The sequence below is a fragment of the Tursiops truncatus genome, chromosome 7, assembly GCF_011762595.2.
Source record: "Tursiops truncatus isolate mTurTru1 chromosome 7, mTurTru1.mat.Y, whole genome shotgun sequence".
Taxonomy (NCBI): domain Eukaryota; kingdom Metazoa; phylum Chordata; class Mammalia; order Artiodactyla; family Delphinidae; genus Tursiops; species Tursiops truncatus.
The window spans coordinates 62,009,533-62,026,378 of record NC_047040.1 but is presented as its reverse complement, the minus strand read 5'-3'; the positions used below and the strand labels follow the sequence as shown (position 1 = coordinate 62,026,378).

Genomic DNA, 16,846 nt, shown 5'->3' with positions numbered 1-16,846 from the left:
TTTTGAATTGGCTATTCAAGAACTACTCTGATTAAATCAATTCTAAAAACATAACATGTTGCTGTTTTGATATTCAGTGGGATATTGATTCTTGTAAATTATATGTAACCTGCAGGTCATCATATTTGGCAAGCGATCATCCTGTTGATTAATTAGGCAGGGGTGGGGTGGGTCACATGATACAAGGATAGCAGTTGCTGAGTCAGGGACCTTTTATAGTTTATTCAGGACATGATAACACTACATGGCTGCATGATATGGCAGAAAGCAGAGGAGTAATTTAAAAATAATGCAAAGAATTGATTATTAAAAGAGAGACATCCGGGCAAGTTCCAAGGTCAAAAACTCCATTACCAAAATAAATTCCATCAATTAACCACCAGGTATTATTGCTCAGAGTTTTGTTATGCAAAGGGAGACATAGAAGATATAAAGCATAGTTCCTGACATTTTGGAATTTACAGTCTAGTTGAAGAGAGCACAATAACATGTGAGAAAGAAAGACAGTATCATCAAACAACAAATTCTGTGGTCCTGACTATTAGGGCCTTAAAAATTCAGGATAAACTTATATCCCATAGTGTTTACTCAGTTCTTATATTTTACTATTTAAAAAATATAGTTAGGGACTTCCCTGGTGGTGCAGTGGTTAAGAATCCTCCTGCCAGTGCAGGGGAAACGGGTTTGAGCCCTGGTCTGGGGAGATCCCACATGCCGCGGAGCAACTAAGCCCGTGCGCCACAACTACTGAGCCTGTGCCCTAGAGCCCGCGAGCCACAACTACTGAGCTCGCGAGCCACAACTACTGAAGCCCGCGCACCTAGAGCCCATGCTCCGCAACAAGAGAAGCCACCGTGATGAGAAGCCCGCACACCTCAACGAAGAGTAGCCCCCACTTGCTGCAACTAGAGAAAGCGCTCACGCAGCAACGAAGACCCAGCGCAGCCATAAATAAATAAACAAACGAATGAATAAATAAATAATAAAAGATAATATAAAAAATTTAAAAATTAAAAATATAGTTAATGAATAAACATCACAACAAACTTATTACTTTAAGATTATACTTTCCTGTAATTTGCAACAACTTTTAATATCTCAGTGAATATAAAAAGTGTATTTCTTTATGTGCAAAAGCCTTATTGAAATAAATTTATAAATAGCCATTTTTTTCCTTTCTTATAAAAAGTATAGTCATTAAGCTTAATTAATTTGTAGATTGTTATTTAATGTTTTCTGTAATAAACATATGGTCCTATTTATTTTTTTATTTTTATTTTTTGCGGTACACGGGCCTCTCACTGTTGTGGCCTCTCCCGTTGCGGAGCACAGGCTCCAGACGCGCAGGCTCAGTGGCCATGGCTCACGGGCCTAGCCACTCTGCGGCATGTGGGATCTTCCCGGACCAGGGCACGAACCCATGTCCCCTGCATTGGCAGGCGGACTCTCAACCACTGAGCCACCAGGGAAGCCTGGTCCTATTTATTTTTACATTAAGGTGTTTTAACAAATTCTATTCAAGGAATTTGAGTAAAACTATAAAAGAAAAAAATTTGGGGTCCATGTTATGTTCATGCATGTATGATTTTATCACTGTAACGAGCATATATATACTTCTATTAGTTTTTTGCACACCACCCTATAAACACTTTTTTCTGTAGCTCAAATTTGTCATATTTACTGCCTATAAAATATTCTGGTATTGCATAATTTAGGTAACTGCTTCACCTTTTTAAAAAAATAAATCTATTTATGTATTTATTTTTGGCTGCGTTGGGTCTTCATTGCTGTGCGTGGGCTCTCTCTAGTTGCGGTGAGCGGGGCCTACTCTTTGTTGCAGTGAGCGGGCTTCTCATCGCAGTGGCTCCTCTTGTTGCGGAGCACGGCCTCTAGGCTCGTGGGCTTCAGTAGTTGTGGCTTGTGGGCTCTAGAGCACAGACTCAGTAGTTGTGGTGCATGGGCTTAGTTGCTCCACAGCATGTGGGATCTTCCCAGACCAGGGCTTAAGCCCATGTCCACTGCATTGGCAGGTGGATTCTTAACCAGACAAGTGCAATAATTGCTTCACTTCTGTTGGTCATTTCTAATTTTTCACTATTATAATGCTTCAGTGAATGTCATGGGCATAAAGTTCTTCTTTTCTCTTTAGATTATTTCCTTAGGAAGAATTTCCAGGAGTGAGAATTACTGGGACAAAAGATATGATATAGATATGTTCATTTACACATATATTATGTAACTTATATGCTGTCTTTTAAAGAAGTATTGGAATAGCTTTCATCACCTATCCAAATTCATTGTGAATCCAGAGGTGTACTGTTGTACACAGATTTTGAGAAAGTGAAGTTTACATGCTTGAAAAGTAATGAAATCATGATTATACTCTACTCATTAAAAGGTATTCTTTCCGATGTAAATGGTTTTGTAATTTTCAGTGACTAATGGAATTAATTTTTAATTTTTTCCAGAATACATGTGATGCAGAGAAGTCTTATGAAGTCTTATTGAGCTTTGTGATAAGGGAACTATCTAAAGGAAAGTTATACCATGAAGAAGGAACGCAGGAGTGTGCAACGGTATGTTCTCTATGACCAGATGTAGTGGTTATTTAAAAATTTAGATTTTCTTGCCATTATGAATATTACTGTTTGTTATGTCTATTATAGAACGAATTGTCCTGATTTTCTTTTTTAACTTTAGATTAGCCCTATTGCTTGGTCTCCTGAATCCACGGAAAAATACTTACAGGACTTCTGCTTACATTTCCTCAGAATCACCAGCCTTCTTCAGCACCACCTTTTTGGGGAAGATTTACCTAGCTGCCAGGTATAATTTGTGGTAGAGAGTAGGGAGCCTTTTTTTTTTTTTAAACAATTATCTAATTTTTAAAAATATACTGACATATAATACTTATATCTATTATATATCCAGAACTGTCATACAAGTATATGTTAGTCTAACTCAAAGGAATTAATATTTAGAATATTTACTATTATTGTTACTTTTGTGTTTGTTGACATCTACCCATTTTTATGGTAATATTACTAATATTTGACATTAGAGGAGTTTCGGATTAGATCTGTGGTAATAAACACCCAGTACTTGAACAGAAGATAGTATTCATATTAATATATTTATCACTAATCGTCATTGGCATTTAATATCCTTTTTAAAGGGTGTCATGTTATGTTGGCCAGCAAACTGGTTGTTTGAATATCTGATGGCATTTATGTAATTTTAGAATTGCAAAATATTCAATTTGTAGCCAATTAAAACTTGGATGAATGAATTATCACTGGTTTAATCTATTTTGTAAAACTGTGGGTCAGTGTGAGTAGGCAAGAAAGTGACAGAGTTGGAAACCAGAAGGTAAGTAAACCAAATTGTGTTTATAGGATTATGTCCCTGACATTATCTGCCATTCATTTCCAGGGAATTTGATGTGAGAGTTAAGTCACTTATATTTATGGTCTTTGAAGCCTGCATGCGGTATATCAGAATTAAGCTGTTGATGGTTCCTTCTCTCTTAAATAATTGACCATTGCATTAAATAGTTTGGATTGCTTGGTTTTTATCAAGTGATTCAAGATAAACTCTGCACATTTGTCCCCAAAACATTCTATTTAGAATTCTAAGATATTGAACAAATTAAAAATATTCATCCATTAGATAGTTTCTTTCATATTTATTTTTAAATTTGAACTTAAAAGCATGTTTCCTTCTGGCATGTGAAGCATAGAGAAGGTTAATCAAACAAAATTTACTACTTCCTTCATCAGCTTTGCTTTCTTCACATTTAAAAACCAAAGGCTGTGGTTCTTTGTGTTCTTGTTACCTTTGTGTTCTTGTATTCTTGGTTTATTTTGTCATTTGTTTTTATTGGAGGGTATTTTTCTCCCATAAACTGAGAAGTACCTGGAAGCAGAAGCTCTTGTATTGAGCACTGAAAATTAGTCCAAGGCTTGGGTGTACAGCGATGCCTATAGTAGAGCACTGGGAATATACTTAGACCAAGGAAGAAATTTATCTATTAGGAGGCATGAAAAGGAATGGTGTGACATAGTGTCAGAAAGACAGGTTAAGGGGAAATTGTGGTGGATCTTGAATTTCACATGAAAGGAATTTGGACCACTGAAAGGTTTTTGGACAAAAATGTGACATGATTCAAATTTTATTTCAGCATGAAACCTCATTCCAATATAAGACATTTTGTGAGCTGTGAGGACTGGAGGGACTAGGAACAGGAAAGCCAGTTGGGAAAGGAAATATTAGAAATAGAAGAGGATAGGAAGCAATTAAAGACTTCGGAGATGAAATAGTAAGGATTTGATAGCTAGTTGAACATGTAGGAGTCAAGGGAGAAGAAGGAAGCATACTGTACTTGGTTTTTGAGCCTGGGAGATTTGAACCGTTGTGGTACAGTTGATGGAGGAGGAATATGGAGCAGTTTTGTGTGGGCCGAGATGAAAGTATTTTGCATATATTCAATTTGAGGGGTTGGTTGGATTATTTGAGTTAAGTAGATATATTCACCTGAAGTGAATATATCTGTTTAGAGTTCTGTCATCTGTGTAATCTTTTTTTGCTTTTAAGTATATATGTAATACATAAAAATGTATATAATTATAGAAATACATGAATATATAATATAGAAATAAATATACAGTTAGATATTTGCTTGCTCTTCTACTTTATTCACTTTGGCTTTTTTGTTTCTATTAATCATGATAGTATGCTATAGATGGGTATAATATTATGCCTACTTTTAACTTTTGTGGATTTGACATGTTTTTCTTTATGTCACTTTCTTTCATTTGGAGTATTTTGTTTCACCCATTCATATCTCATACTTTTATCCAAAAAATTTTTATTAAAATTTATTCTTTTGCTCCCTTTGATTCTAATTGCAAATCTACTCACTCAGCAATTTTCCCTTAATGTTTTCTTCTTTATTTCTTGAAGTTAACTCAGGAATCATTCATTCATAGCCCTTTGTTTCATTTGGGGGAGAAAGGACTAAACATTTATTTGTTCAAAGATATTTACAAAGCAGTTTATAATGGCTGGCTGTTTCTTAACTAGCTTATAAACTAGGTTTTCACTTTACAGTGAGGAAACTGAAGGATGAAGACACATCTAAGCTAGTAAGTCAGTTAGAGGTAGAATTTACCACATTCATCTGATAGTATTTATATTGTTCCCCTTGTTCACTTCTTTAACTGAAATTATCTTTTCAATTTTGAGAGGAAAGATGGAGGTGCATATGCACGGAATTGAGTTGATCACACTCCTCAGCTTTGGCGTACTAAGTATAGTGCCTCTAATAATATTTTCCCTTTGTTCCCCACATGATATCTTATCCCTTACTTCTCAGATGTAATGTGTATGTCAATATAAACTGCATATAGTGTTATTTTGTGTTTGTTTAACTTGTATAACTGGTATTGTGCTATAAATCTTGTATCTTTCTTACTTTCTTCGTGCTAAATATTATATCATTTAAACCTAATCATGTAGCTGGAGATAATTCTTTCTTATTTCTTCATAGTGGTATTCCAATATATGTGTATTCCACATTTTACTTACTCCTCATTGGTGAACATCCAGGCTGCCTTCAAATCTTTGCTACCATGAAAAAAAATAAACTGCTGCAATGAGCCTAATGTTTTGTATACTTTTAAACTTTCTCTGGATTCTATACCTAGCTAGCTATGGGATTGCCTATGTATGTATGGGATACATTCTGCCTCCTTGCCTTCTAACATGGCTGCTCAAGGTTCACACTCCCATTTGCATTATGTGAGGGTTCTTGTTTTCTACCCTATACTTGCTAGCACTTTTATTATCCAGTGTTCTAATATTTGCCAGTCACATGGGGGTAAAGTATATGCTTATGGTTAATTTACTTTGCATTTCTCTAATAAAAATGCAATTGATCATCAGTCCATGTACTTTTTAGACATTTAAATTTTCCTCTGTATATTTCCTATTCCTATTCTTTGAGCATTTAAAAAAATTGGGGTTTCTGTCACTATCTTGCTATTGCTTTGTCAGTTTTGCAGATATCTTTTTTTTTTTTTTTTTTTTTTTTTTTTTTTTTTGCGGTATGCAGGCCTTTCACTGCTGTGGCCTCTCCCATTGTGGAGCACAGGCTCCGGATGCACAGGCTCAGTGGCCATGGCTCACGGGCCCAGCCGCTCCGCGGCATGTGGGATCTTCCCGGACCAGGGCATGAACCCGTGTCCCCTGCATTGGCAGGCGGACTCTCAACCACTGCGCCACCAGGGAAGCCCTGCAGATGATATCTTTTAACAGACTTTGTATTGCCCTTTGTGGAACAGAAATATTTAATTTTAATGTCGTCAGAGCTATCACTTTTTTATTTATGACTTGTGCTTTTGGAATCTTATTTTTAAAATCCTTCTCCAGTCTGAGACTATAAAGTTATTTTATATTTTCTTCTCTTATTTTTATAGTTTTGTCTTTACATTTATATTTTTCATTTAATCTGAAGTTTATTTTGTAGTAAGGTATGAAGTAAAGATCTAATTTTTTCTCCATTTGATGAGGCAGTTTTCCTAAGACTATTTACAAGATAATCTATTTATAAAATAACCTGGCTTTTTCATACTAATTTCTTATGCTAACATGTTTCTATATTTCTGGGTTCTTTGTTGTATACTACTGACCTATTTGTTCCTATACTAGTAGCACACTCTTAACAATGGTTTTATTATAGACATTATATCTGGCAGGGTGAGTTTCACTTTTTTTTTTCCTTCTAATATCTTTTTGCCAAATGCTTTTTTCTAAAATTTTTTGCTGGTTAGCTATATATGCACCTTTATTCTTATATATAAATGTTATATCAATTCGTAACTATCTTTCCAAACTCCTACATCTGTTAGATGAGAACCGCTTTGAATTATCGTTTTAAGGCATTGAACATAGTTTTTATGTCCATTTATTCAGGTCTTCTTTTAATATTTTCATAGAATTTTAAAATTGTCATCTTAAAGTCTGGTATTTTTTATAAAGCTAATCTAGAGGCTTTATGGTTTTAGTTTCTATTTAAATGATATCTTGTTTTCTGTAACATTCTCTGATTACTCCTTGCTGGTATAAAATAATACTATTGATTTTTGTATGTTCTTGTGACTGGGCCCTTGCTGAACTCTATTAATTCTAGTAGTTTGCCTCTTGATTCTTTTAGGTATTCTGTGTATCATATCATCTGAAAATAATGACAGTATCATCCCTTCCTTTCAAATCTTTATTTCTCTATTGTTGTCTTAATGCATGTCCAGTACTATTTTGAGCAGTGAAAGTAGTAGGCAGTATCCTTTTTTGTGCCCTACCCCAAAGAGAATGCTTTTAAAGTTTCCTGTGTATGTCTGTTTGTTTTATTGTAAATGGAATCATTTAAAATTACATTTTCCAATATGTTGCTAAAATGGAGAAATCCAGTTGGAATTTTTGAACGTTAATCTATATTTAGCCACCTTGCTAATGAATTCAGTGATTATTTCTAATAGCCAGGACGCTCTTGAGTTTAATAATACACTTTTTTTTTTTTTTTGATGTTGGGGGTAGGAGTTTATTAATTAATTTATTTATTTTTGCTGTGTTGGGTCTTCGTTTCTGTGTGAGGGCTTTCTCTAGTTGTGGCAAGTGGGGGCCACTCCTCATCGTGGTGCGCGGGCTTCTCACTATCGCGGCCTCTCTTGTTGCGGAGCACAGGCTCCAGATGCACAGGCTCAGTAGTTGTGGCTCACGGGCCTAGTTGCTCCGCGGCATGTGGGATCCTCCCAGACCAGGGCTCAAACCCGTGTCCCCTGCATTAGCAGGCAGATTCTCAACCACTGCGCCACCAGGGAAGCCCAATAATACACTTTTTAAACAAACATTTTGTTTGTACCATCAAGAATGGTACCTGGTACATGTTCTGACACAGAAGCCTGCTCTCCACACAAATCTATTAGACTTTCCTTATTTAGTTAAATATCTTAGTCTAACACTATTTCTAGTACCATATTGGGGCTGATTTTAGTAACTCATGTGGTTCTCTTTATCTTTGCTGCAACTTAATTGCATCTTCTCTTATTTATACTCTAATTCTGGAATTATTAACAGAGGGACTGGAGGTAGTTTTTGAATTCCATAGCATTGTTTGTAAACTGTTTGTGTATGTGTATTTTTCTTGGAAGAAAATAGTTATCAGTTTATTATAGGTGGATTATCCACCCACCCTCCAAAGTTGAAAAACCACTGCTCTAATATATCTCCTTTAATTCTTTTGTCTTTCTTCTATCTGTCAAAAGTAGTTTCTCTTCGAGTAACAATGATAGCTAGCATTTATTGTACACTGACTACATGCTAAGCATTGTTTTAAGTGCTTTGCATTTAAATTCATTTAAGCTTCACAAAACTGTGAGGTAGCTGTTATAATCTTCACTTTACAGACAAGAAAACAGGCACAGAAAGATGAATGACTTGCTCAAGATTCAAAGCTAGTAAGTAAAGCTGCCAGAATTCAAGCACATTTAGTCCAGATGCCAAATCTGTACTATTAACATCTGAGCTATGCTGCTGCTTAGTACACAAATCAGTTTTTGAGGCGAACATGTTATTTTCTTCTAGTTTTAAGTCTGTAAAAGCCACTATCTTATTGCATATTATACTCTCTTTGATCTCAATATGAATACTCTATAGACATTTCTTAAAGTATAATAATATAGTGATTGATTTGTTGATAGTCGAATAGACATACAAGAATAGCAGACAAAATTGAAAACATCTCAAGTGTCCATCAGTGAGAAACTGGTTAAATAAATTGTGGTTTATTCATACAATGGCATACTCTGCAGAAGAAAAAAGAATAGAAAGTTTTCTATGTGCTAATGTGGAAAAATCTCAAAAATATATTAAGTATCCCAAGGCAAGGTGTGCTTATATTAAATGAAAATAGAGGAAAAATAATGGTACTCATATTTGCTTGTGTGTGTGTATGTATGATACTCTGGAAAAATACGTTAAGAATTATGGTCAGTTCTTACCGAGGAGTTGGGTTAGTGAGTTTGAGATTAGGATAGAAGGGAAAAAAGAATGGTGGAGAGACTTTTTTAAAAACAGTATCTTTTTATACTTCTAGATTTTAAATAGTGTAAATATACCACTGCAATAATTTATAGAAAAAAAAGTATTTTTTGAACAGGTAATGTATTCACATATTTTAAAATTCAGAAGGTACAAGAAGATATTCTATGGAAAAAAATCTCTGTTTACCCCTTTCACTAGCCACTTGATTGCTGCCCAGTTGCTATCAGTTTCCTCTGTATTATTCCAGAGACATTTTATGCATATACAAGAAATATGTGTGTGTGGGGAGGGTGTATTTTTTTTTTCTTTTAGTCCTCTTTTTATACATTGTTCTTCAGCTTGCATTTTTTTTTCCCTTAAGAGTGTATCTTGGAGATCATTTCATATTCAATACATGAAGACCTTCCTCATTTTGTCTTACAGTTTCAGAATATTTCATGTATGATATACCAGGATGTATTTAATTAGTCCCCTATTAATAAACATTTGGGTTATTTCTAGTCCTTTGCTATTTACAAATGATACTGCAATGAATGATAGTATGCACAAGTTATTTTGCATGTTTTTGATTGTATTTGTAGGATAAATTCTTAGAAGTAGCTGAGTAATATTCCATTGTATATATGTACCACATTGGGAAGCTGCTGTATAGCACGGGGAGCTCGGCTCAGTGCTCTGTGATGACCTAGAGGGGTGGGATGGGGTGACGATGGGAGAGAAGTCCAAGAGGGAGGGGATGTATGTATACATATAGCGCTGATTCACATCGTTGTACAGCAGAAACTACCACAACTTTGTAAAGCAATTATACTCCACAAAAAAAAAAAATTTATGCACACACACACAAAAATCCTTAGAAGTGATTTGCTGTTTCAGCATTTGCATACTTTTGTAGTTTTGATGGTTATTGCCAGAGTGCCTTTCATTGAAGTTGTACCAATTATGTTAACACCAGTGATGTGTGAACATTTCCCTGTACTTGTGTCTACTTAGTGTGTTATCATACTATTTAATCTTTGCCTCTAGATCTTTGGTCTAGGTAAAATAGCTCAATGTAGATTTTTTTTTTTTAAGGTTGTTTCAATTTATATTTTTCCTAAGATTGAGCATTTTCCTTATGCAGAGCCATTTAGTTTTCTTTACTATGACCTACTTGTTACATGCTGCTTTTGAAAATAATTAGGAAATGAAAATGACTGGGAAAATCATTTAGTATCTGATCTTTAAAAAAGTATCTCATGATTTTTTCTTTGTGTAGAATAATCTGCCACTCTCATCTGTTTTGTCCAAGTCAAATGATAGGGAGGAATGAGAAACTTTTCTTTCATTTTTTTCATCTTTTATAAATTTTTCCTCAGGTTTCTTTCATTTTAGTGACCCACTTTTGGATTCAACAGCTGCTTCATGAGAGGCCAAGTAATCCTGAAGTAGTCTGTGAATCCCAGGGGGAAAGATACATTTATGTAGATCTTTGTTCATTTTTATCCATTGTTGGATATTCTGTCATAAAGAAGATGAAAAAGTATTGCTATTTTCCTACCATTAGTAGTTCCCATTGTCTCAAGTTGTTTTTGTGCCTTACCTTAGAACATAAATGCCCTCTCTCAATAGAGCAGGAACATATAACAGCTGTAAATATATATGCACAAAACAACAAAACCCCAAATTACATAAAGCAGAAATTGACAGAATTGAAAGAAGAAATAGACAATCCACAATTATACCTGGAAACTTCAGTGTTTTTTCTTAGTAATCAATAACAAGTAGATAGAAAATCAACAGGGATAAATGAGACCTGAACCATACTATCAGTCAGCTTGATATAATTGACATCTATAGAATACTCCACCAAACAATATCAGAATGCATATTTTTTACAAGTGCACATGGCCCATTCACCAGAGTGTACCATATGCCAAACCATAAAGCAAGTAGCAATAAATTTAAAAGAATTGAAATCACAAAACATATTTTCTTACCACACAGAATTAAATTAGAAGTCAGTAAAGGAAAGAAATGTATAAATCCCCAAATGTGTGAGAATTAAGCAGCACACTTCTAAATAGCTTATGTATCAAAGCAGAAATCACGTAGAAATCAGAAAACACGTAAACTGAGTGAAAATGAAAACACAGCATAGCAAAATTGTGAAATGCCCCTAAAATAGTTCTTGGAGAGGTACATACAGCTTCAAATGCTTATATTTAAACAGAGGAAAGGTCTAAAATCATTTTTTTTTTTTTTTTGCGGTACGTGGGCCTCTCACTGTTGTGGCCTCTCCCGTTGCGGAGCATAGGCTCCGGACGCGCAGGCTCAGCGGCCATGGCTCACGGGCCCAGCCGCTTCACGGCACGCGGGATCTTCCCGGACCCGGGCACGAACCTGTGTCCCCTGCATCGGCAGGCGGACTCTCAACCACTGCGCCACCAGGGAAGCCCAGGTCTAAAATCATTTATCTAAATTGTTACTTTATGAAACTAGAATAAAGAGTAAATTAAACCCAAAACAAGTAAAAGAAAGGAAATTACAAAAATCAGAGCAGAAGTCAATGGATAGTAATGGAGAAACAGTAGAGAAAATCAATTAGTTCAAAATCTGGTTCTTTGCAAAGATCAATAAAATGGATACACCTAAATGTCAGGAGCTCAGCTGAGCTGGGAGAGAGAGAACTGAGCTGCTAGGTACTGGAGTGGCTGATTAAAGCAGGAAGCCACAAATGAACGAGTTAAACCTTTAACCACTTACTGTGATAGTATAATCAAGAGGCTAAAATCAGAGAAAATGCTGATTCCCCGTTCCATCACGTTCATAGAATGAAATGATGTACCGGTTAAGGATCAGGTGGATCAGCACAGATGTGGGAATCTGTTAAGGGAGCCGCAAACAGAAGTTTTTTGCAGTGTTATGAACTCTGAGGTGGAGAGGAGGGTGAAGGGGTAGGGATAGGAGTGGAAAAGTCCTGGGTACTGAGTCAGAGTGGGGAAAAGTTTCTTAAAGGTTTCAGCTTTTTCCCTTAATAAGCTGGCCTTGGCAGAAGTGTCAAAGTGACCCCTGCCCAAGACCTCAGATAGAGGGGCCTAGGAATAAAGGCGCCAGGCCTGGGAATGTAAATGTGTGAAAGAGCATGACTGGCCAGGGGGCCTGAGACCATGATTGCAGATCCCTTCAGAGACTGCAGTGCACTGACTGTGTGCCAAGTCTGGTGGAGGGAGGACAGTTTTCACCATGAGACCTGCAAAGTAAAACCTTTGTGATTATCTGTGGTTAGACCTGAAAAAACACATATAGGTTTTTTGTTGTCTTTTTTTGTGTGTGGTACGCGGGTCTCTCACTGTTGTGGCCTCTCCCGTTGCAGAGCACAAGCTCCGGACGCTCAGGCTCAGCGGCCATGGCTCACGGGCCCAGCCGCTCCGCGGCGTGTGGGATCTTCCCGGACCGGGGCACGAACCCGTGTCCCCTGCATCGGCAGGCGGACTCTCAACCACTGCACCACCAGGGAAGCACACATAGGTTTTTAACCAGGAACTAGACTCCTCACTAGATTGCTATGGAAAAAAAAAAAGAGAGAGAGAAGATACAAATTACCAATATCAGGAATGAAGGAGGAAACGTTCCTACAGAACCATAAGAGAATATTATGAATAACATTTGCAAACAAATTTGATAACATCTATAAAATGAACAAATTCTTTGAAAGATACAAATTACTAAAACTGACTCAAGAAGAAATAGAAAATTTTGAATAGATCTATATTGAGTAAGGAAATTGATTTAGTTATTAAACTTCTACAATTATTATCCTGCCAAAAAATGAGATCAACAACTTTATAACAACAAAGATAACATCATGATGAATTCTATGAAAAATTTAAGGAAGAAATTTTATCAATATTATATAAACTCTTGGCAAACAGAGGAAGAAGAGACACTGCATACTCATTTTATGAGGCCAGTTTTACTAATACCCAGTCCAGGCATCATGAGAAAAGAAAACTAGAAACCCATATCTCTCATGAACATAGAAGCAAAAGCCTTAATAAAATATTACCAGTAAAAAGGATAATACACCATGACCAAATGGGTTTATCCTAGGAATGCACATTGGCTCAACAACAATAAAAGATCGATAAACTTAATTCACCATATTAATAGAATACATTTTTTAAAAGCATATGATCATCTCAGTAGCCATTTGACAAAATCTAACACCCTTTCATGGTAAAAAAAAAAAAAAAAAAAAAAAAACACCAAAAAAAGGAATAGAAGGGAAAGTCTGATAAAGGGCACCTATGAGAAACCCATAGCTAATATCATATTTAAAAGTGAAAGATAGAAAGCTTGCCCACAAAGATAAGAAATAAGGCAAGGATGTCTGCCCTCTTCCTGTCTTTTAAGCACTATATTGAAGGTTCTAGAAAGAGCAGTTAGGCAAGAAAAAGAAATAAAAGGCATCCAGATTGGAAAGGAAGAGGGAAAACAATCTCTGTTTGCAAATTAGATGATCTTGTTTGTGGAAAATTGTAAGGAATCTCTCAAAAGCTATTAGAGCTAATAAACGAGTTTAGCAAGGTTGTAGGATACATGATAAATGTACAAAAAAAGTCAGTTGTGTTTCTGTGCATTAGCAATGAGCAATTTGAAAATGAAATTAAGAAAATAGGGTGATGGAAATATTCTGGAATTAGATAGTGGGTGATGGTTGCACAATTTTGTGAATATACTAAAACTCACTAAATTGTTCATTTTAAAAGGATGAATTTTATGGTATACAAATTATATCTCAAAAAATATATTGAGAAATTATTGTATCCAGAATATATCAGGAACTCAATAATAAAAAAGCAAAAGATACAAAGTGAGCAAAAAATTTGAATAGGGCACACTTCTCATCAGAATGTATATGAATGACCAACAGTACATGAAAAGCTGTTCAACATCATTATTGTTTAGAGTAGAAATTAATGTTACAAGTGTTGGTGAGGATCTGGAGTACCTGACACTCTTCAGTCATTTGCTGGTGGGAATGCAAAATGGTATAGTCAAATTTGGAAGAAGTTTGACAGCTTCTTTAAAAAGTTAAGCATACTTACAGTACAACCCCCAAATAAATAGGTGTCTACCAAAATAAATGAAAACTTATGTCCACATAAAGACTTTTATATGAATGTTCATAGCAGACTAATTTGTAGTAGTTAAAAACTGGCAACAACCCAGAATTCCATCAACAAGCAAATGCATGAACAAAATGTGGTGTATTCATTCAGTGGAATACTACTCAGCATTAAAAAGGAATGGACTGCTGATACACGCAATAACACGAATGAATCTAAAAATACTGCGCTAAGTGAAAGAGGCCAGGTACAAAAGACTACATACTGTATGATTCCATTTATATGGAATTTTTAAAAATCCCCAAACTGTAATGGCAGATTATAGTTGGCAGAAAGCAGATAAGTGGTTGTTTGGGGCCAGGAGCAGGGGCTGGAATTGATTGCAGAAGAGCACCAAGGAACTTTTTCAGGGGATGGAATTGTTCTAAAACTTTATTGTAGCAGTGGTTGCATGAGTATACATTTTCCAAAATTCATCAGACTTAAAGTGGGTGAATTTTATGGTATGTAAGTTATACCTCAGTAAAGTTAGTTTTTAACATGCCTTATTAATGTATCTATACAAATGGGGGATTTGTGGCCTCATTTCTAGTGATTTAAAAAATCAGCATCTTTTTCAGCCTGCATATCATTTTGCTTTTTCATCTTTATTTCTTTTTTTATTTTGGCTGTGCTGCACAGCTTGTGGGATCTTAGTACCCCAACCAGGGATTGAACCTGGGTCTCAGCAGTGAAAGCGCCAGAGACCTAACCTCTGGACCGTCAGGGAGTTCCCCTTTATTTCTTCTTTATAGCATATTTCAGAATTTTGTACTTAATCCACACAATTAGTTGTTTTGCAAACAGATGTTTGTTGAATGTCTGCTATGTGCCAAGCACCGGGAGGACAGAGCCCCTACTCCCGGGGACTACTCCCACAGTCTTAGAGGACAGGCTAATTTATTTTTAAAGTAGAAAGTATAAATGTAAGAACTGAAGTGTTTACACAGTATAGACGTACTAATTTTATCTCGGTGGAACTAGGTAGTCTAAGGTGTCATTAAGTGGGGTCAGGAAAGGCTTCCCTGAGGAGCTGGAATTTGAAGGATGTTAGGAATTAATTGATCCAGTGGACAGGGGAAAGTAGACTAACTTGCCTCCTAAATGGATTTTCAGTTAAATAAAGTGGGGTGGGGGGTATATTTTGGTGTTTACAAGACTAACAAACTCCTTTAAAAATCAACTTTCAAGATGTGAGTCCTTGGATCATTGATTCCACTGGTTCTGTTATTACTGAGTAGAGCTTCAGATTACCTGGCAGTTAGAGCTCTCAAGTTTTTACAGACTCCACCTTCTTTTTAAAACTGACTTTGTTTCACACCCATTCAGGGTCTAGGCAAATGATTTAGCACTGTCTGTCGTGAATTCCATGTTTCCGCTATTGTTCTTCTTTATCCACACTGACAGTCTATGTCTTTTTAACCAAAAGTCACTTTCCCTTTGCCCCAAATTAACATTTGCTTTCATAGAGTAGCTAGGTGCTATAGGCTATATTCATCAGATATGTGAAAACACTATTTTTAAAATAAATGTATAAAAAAAAATAAAATAAAAAAAAATAAATGTATAAATGAAGCAGATGCTATGGCACTTGGAAGTTAAATTTCAAAGAGAAACATTCTGGGAATATAGGATATAACAGCTCAGAACCTTTTCTCTCTTCTTTGCTCCTCTTACTCCCTTCACTTTATTTAGTTGACTCAGTTAAGAACGTTTTCTTACTATCCAGAAGTAATTGATGAGAATGACACTTTAAATATCTATAATGGGAAATGTTCATGATGAAATGTCTTGAGAATTTTCTATTTCATATCTAAAAGGAAGAAGAAGAGTTTTCAGTTCTTTCCAGCTGCCTGGGACTTCTGCCAACATTTTACCAAACAGAACATCCATTCATCAGTGCCTCCTGTCTGGATTGGCCAGTTCCAGCATTTGATATTATATCTCAGTGGTGTTTTGAGATAAATTCATTTACTGAAAGACATGCTGAACAAGGAAAGGTATGTAAAAAGAGTAATACTCACTTGCTATAGTAGTGACATGCTAATAGGTAAGAGAATAATGAAGAATTTAACATTTCAGGTAATCTAGTCTTGGCAGTATTTATTAAACTAATTATTTTGAAAAAATGGTTTACTTATATTTATTTATGAGTGTAAAAGCAGAAATGTTTCAGTTAACAAAACTAAGGTATAGTATGTTACTTTTAGTTTGTTTTAGGTCATCGGGTTTTTATTGACTACCTTAAATAGTCATAGCACTATTTGGAAGGTACAAAGGAATTTTGGAAGGTACAAAGGAATTTTAAGACAGACAAGGAACTTGTAAGCTTATTGGAAAGAGGACTGTCACATAAAAATTAAAGATTTGGACTTGCACATCTAAAACATCATGTCTTTAACTATAAAATTTGCTGACTCTATGCTGCCAGCTCGATGGGTAAAGGTGTTGTGTTGGGGATGAGGGAATTGGAAAGGTGGAGTGCAGGCAGTGATGGGTGGCTCTTAGTGCCATGGTTTGGTGCTCAGACTTTCTTCTATATAGAATTACAGTTTTTTGAGAAATGGAATAATATGATGAAAGTAGTGTTTTTAGGG

The 16,846-nt window shown here is 35.7% G+C and overlaps 1 protein-coding gene across 1 annotated transcript in view; it reads left to right on the top strand.

The window, feature by feature from the left end:
- The window catches only part of UBR3 (ubiquitin protein ligase E3 component n-recognin 3), a 227,307-nt gene that overhangs the window by 202,096 nt on the left and 8,365 nt on the right, over positions 1 to 16,846 (top strand). Inside the window, exons 34-36 of the mRNA XM_073807594.1 lie at positions 2,469 to 2,576; positions 2,701 to 2,826; positions 16,070 to 16,249. Of these exons, the coding sequence (XP_073663695.1) occupies positions 2,469 to 2,576; positions 2,701 to 2,826; positions 16,070 to 16,249 (414 nt within the window). The remainder of the gene's footprint in view (positions 1 to 2,468; positions 2,577 to 2,700; positions 2,827 to 16,069; positions 16,250 to 16,846) is intronic.